Below are 3,130 nucleotides of genomic sequence, written 5' to 3' on the forward strand. Positions count from 1 at the left end.
TTCTTCAGCTTGAGTTATTTTTGCCAAATCGGACTCCAAAATTTCGTGAGCATCCTTGGCCTTTACAAGTTGTTCTTCCAAGCGGGCTATTTCAGCTCGACTCGACTCTAAGTCCCGATGCCGATTGACCTTGGCTTGTGTTTTTCTGCCAACACTCACCCTAAGTTGATTACACTGGGCTCTTAGATTTTGGAGGTCGGAGTTAGCAGACGTTTGAGAATCGCGCCACACTTGCAACCTGAAGTCCATGTGAGAAGCGATATAGGAAGGTACGCCTTTGGTGCGGAAATCCTTCAGAAGTTCAACATGTCGCCTCAAGTCGACTAAATAAGCACTGAGCGAATCGGCTAACTCACCGTATCCTTCTTCTTTAATTTTCGATATGTAGTGGTCGAGAGGTCTTTTAAAATTCTCAAAAGGTGACCCTATGAAGAGAATGCGATCGATAGAGGTCTTTTAAAATTCTCAAAAGGTGACCCTATGAAGAGAATGCGATCGATCATGGTATTCAAAAAATAAACAAAGCCTTGGAGATTAGAACAAATAACAGCTTTATCGGGGTCTTCATCCGCCAATAAAGCCTGAATCTGACTTAATAATGTTGAGGAAGGAGCTGCGATGAAGACAAATATGTTAGTACAAAATATATGTTTGCATGTATAACGACAAGTTGAAGCATACCAAGTTGAACAGAAGAGCCTTCAGCACGATATTGTTCACCCAATGGGGGTAGTTCGGCCTCCTGAGCAGCCAAAGTCGGTTTAGGAATGACAGCTTTTGACGCACCGGCTACGTCAGAAGATTTTTCAATTTCAACCTCAGAGAACTTTGGGTCTAAATTGAGAGGCTCCTTGGGAGAATATTCTGCAAACAAAAGAATCATAATAAGTATAATGGAATGATAATCCGAAATTTAAAACAAGTTATTGGTAAAACTTACCAGCTCTGGACACCACATCGGCTGATGTACCAACTTCTTCAGTTGGTCTCGTTTTTGTTGCAACTGGACTAATTTGGGGAGTGACGGTAACTTCTATCATCATGGGGTCTATAGGAGTAGAAGGTTGAGGTTCAAGAACTGATGATTGCAAATCAACATCAATTCCTTCCCATGGCACGAGTTCACTACCCTCCGATCGATCAGACATTCCAATGATTATAGTAGTATCAGTTCCAGCAACTGGTTCTATAATTCAAACACTTATATGATTAATCAAGTTAAAATATATATGCATGCATATATGGAGTTTACAGAATAGAGGTATTACTTTCAGAAGGACCTGCTTCTGTTGAACCGACTCCAACGTTGGATTCTGTGGCTGCACTAGGAGTTTTCCCCGATAATAAGTCGGAGATATACTCATGGTCGCCTTCAGAGAGATCAAAATCGAGGTGATGCTCATTGAATTCCTCGACCTCTGTTACATGCGTGGCCTCTCCTCCAACAGATTCATGCATCGTGGCATCTACAAAACATGTTGAATCGTAAATGACATGTAAATTCAAACGAATTTGCTCAAGACAAAGATTAATTACCTTCGTTGGTCGGGACGGATTCAAGAGCTTCACCACTTGTACCTGCTTCTTTTAGTTTAACTAAAAGGAGACCAAGCGCACAAGTCATTAAAGGAGGCACATGGTCTGACTCATTCATTTCTCGGATTTCTCTTCCAAGGGGAGAAAGATCAGTACCTGTATCCGCAGCCGATGGATCGATATCAGGAGTTGGTGAAACATCAGCTGATCCTTCTTTCAGAGCATCTTGCATTTGCTGGACGAAGCTGGTCTACTCAGTCTCCATACCTCCGGGAGAAACAGTATCAGCTGGCAACTCTCCTTCTTCTCGACTCCCTACAGAAGTTGAGCATGAAATAAGTTTGAGCATTAAGAAATGTAAAAGCGATAAAAAAACAAAATAGTTACCTTGTTCATCAGAAGAAACACTATGACCAGACGTCTCTTCTAGAGCATGAAGATGAACGCGTGGTTTGGAGACAGCTTTCTTTTGTTTCTTCAGTGGATGTGCTTCAGAACCTTCGTGACGATGTTTGGTGCGTAATTCAGTGCTGGGAGGGACTTGAGTTTGAGCTTGAGTGGAAGATTGAGATCTTTGCCTACGAACAAGAGGCATTGTATTCTCTTCATCCTCTTCGTCTCCACTGAGAACGTCTACCGTCATCCGATTAGGATAGGTCATGATGACTCTCTCTTTCCGTTTTCTCGGAACAGCTGGTGGTTGGGCCAGAGCGACGGAAGGTCTTACAAGTCCCTTTTCAAAGAAAGAATCAGGGAGACCAGCTCTTTCATCGGAACTCGAGCCAGTCTCACCCGCCTCTTCAGAAGTCTCCGTTTCCTCACTATCAAATTCCTCTTCACTACCAGCTGGAAGAACCGGTTCTTTTCCTTTTCTTGAAGATTCAACAGCCTCTTTTCCTCGAGTCGACATGCCTCACGAGTCGCTTCTGCCGCTTGCCGCGGAGCTGCCTCTCCCTCTGAGTCAGATATTCTCCTGCGTCGAGTGACGATATTAGCGGCAATCAACCACTTACAAAAGAGGAAGGTCATCCGTAGGGGTGGCGCCTCTAAGGGGAGATCAAATTCAACATTTGTGCAACCAGCGATGCTCCAGAACCAAGCCCTCGCACCGTCGATAAGTCCAACTCGAAAGCTAAGGTGATGATTCGGGTTGCCGACGTACATTTGATCATAGCCGAACTGACGGGCGAATCGACATGGAAAATAGGGTTCAATGTGACAAACATCGCTTACCCTGAACAATAGATATCCAGGTTGAATGTTCATCAACCATCTGAAGCACCCGACATCCAAGATGGTGCGATTGTGCCTTGGGTCTTCAGCATCCACTAAGGTAGTATTGTAGGTACCGGAGAACTGAGGGAAGCAGGGGAAGAATTCCCAACACTTGTGAATTTTAAACTGCCTCGTTATGTCTGGCCCTCGATGCCTGATCCATTTGCAATTCTCGAGATTCTGCAACAGAGGGAGGCTGGGATTTACCGTTTCAGGAGCTTTCATTAAATCTGGTCGATGAAGTACTAACCAGGTCATCAGATAAGTGTAGGGTAGCTCCAACTTCGGAACGGACAGACTGGTGGAGAGTTTCTTTTTC

At 44.2% G+C, this 3,130-nt stretch overlaps 1 protein-coding gene across 1 annotated transcript; it reads right to left on the reverse strand.

Annotated features, from left to right (window-relative positions):
• Window positions 1-1,786: 1,786 nt before the first annotated feature.
• Window positions 1,787-2,446, reverse strand: LOC109827907 (GA-binding protein subunit beta-2-like). The gene is made up of 2 exons (XM_020394930.1): window positions 1,924-2,446; window positions 1,787-1,851 (listed from the first exon to the last, which is right to left on the reverse strand). The coding sequence occupies exons 1-2, from the start codon at window positions 2,444-2,446 to the stop codon at window positions 1,787-1,789; spliced, it is 588 nt and encodes a 195-aa protein (XP_020250519.1).
• Window positions 2,447-3,130: the final 684 nt, after the last annotated feature.

Source organism: Asparagus officinalis, unplaced genomic scaffold, assembly GCF_001876935.1.
Source record: "Asparagus officinalis unplaced genomic scaffold, Aspof.V1 AsparagusV1_Un534, whole genome shotgun sequence".
NCBI classification, from domain to species: Eukaryota; Viridiplantae; Streptophyta; class Magnoliopsida; order Asparagales; family Asparagaceae; genus Asparagus; species Asparagus officinalis.

What these genes read in the sequence shown, in the direction of transcription:
- LOC109827907 (XM_020394930.1), bottom strand. Translation starts at nt 2,446, where the DNA reads ATGTCGACTCGAGGAAAAGAGGCTGTTGAATCTTCAAGAAAAGGAAAA. An exon ending in TGTTTCTTCTGATGAACAAG is followed by an intron (nt 1,852 to 1,923) that starts GTAACTATTTTG and finishes CAACTTCTGTAG; the next exon opens with GGAGTCGAGAAGAAGGAGAG.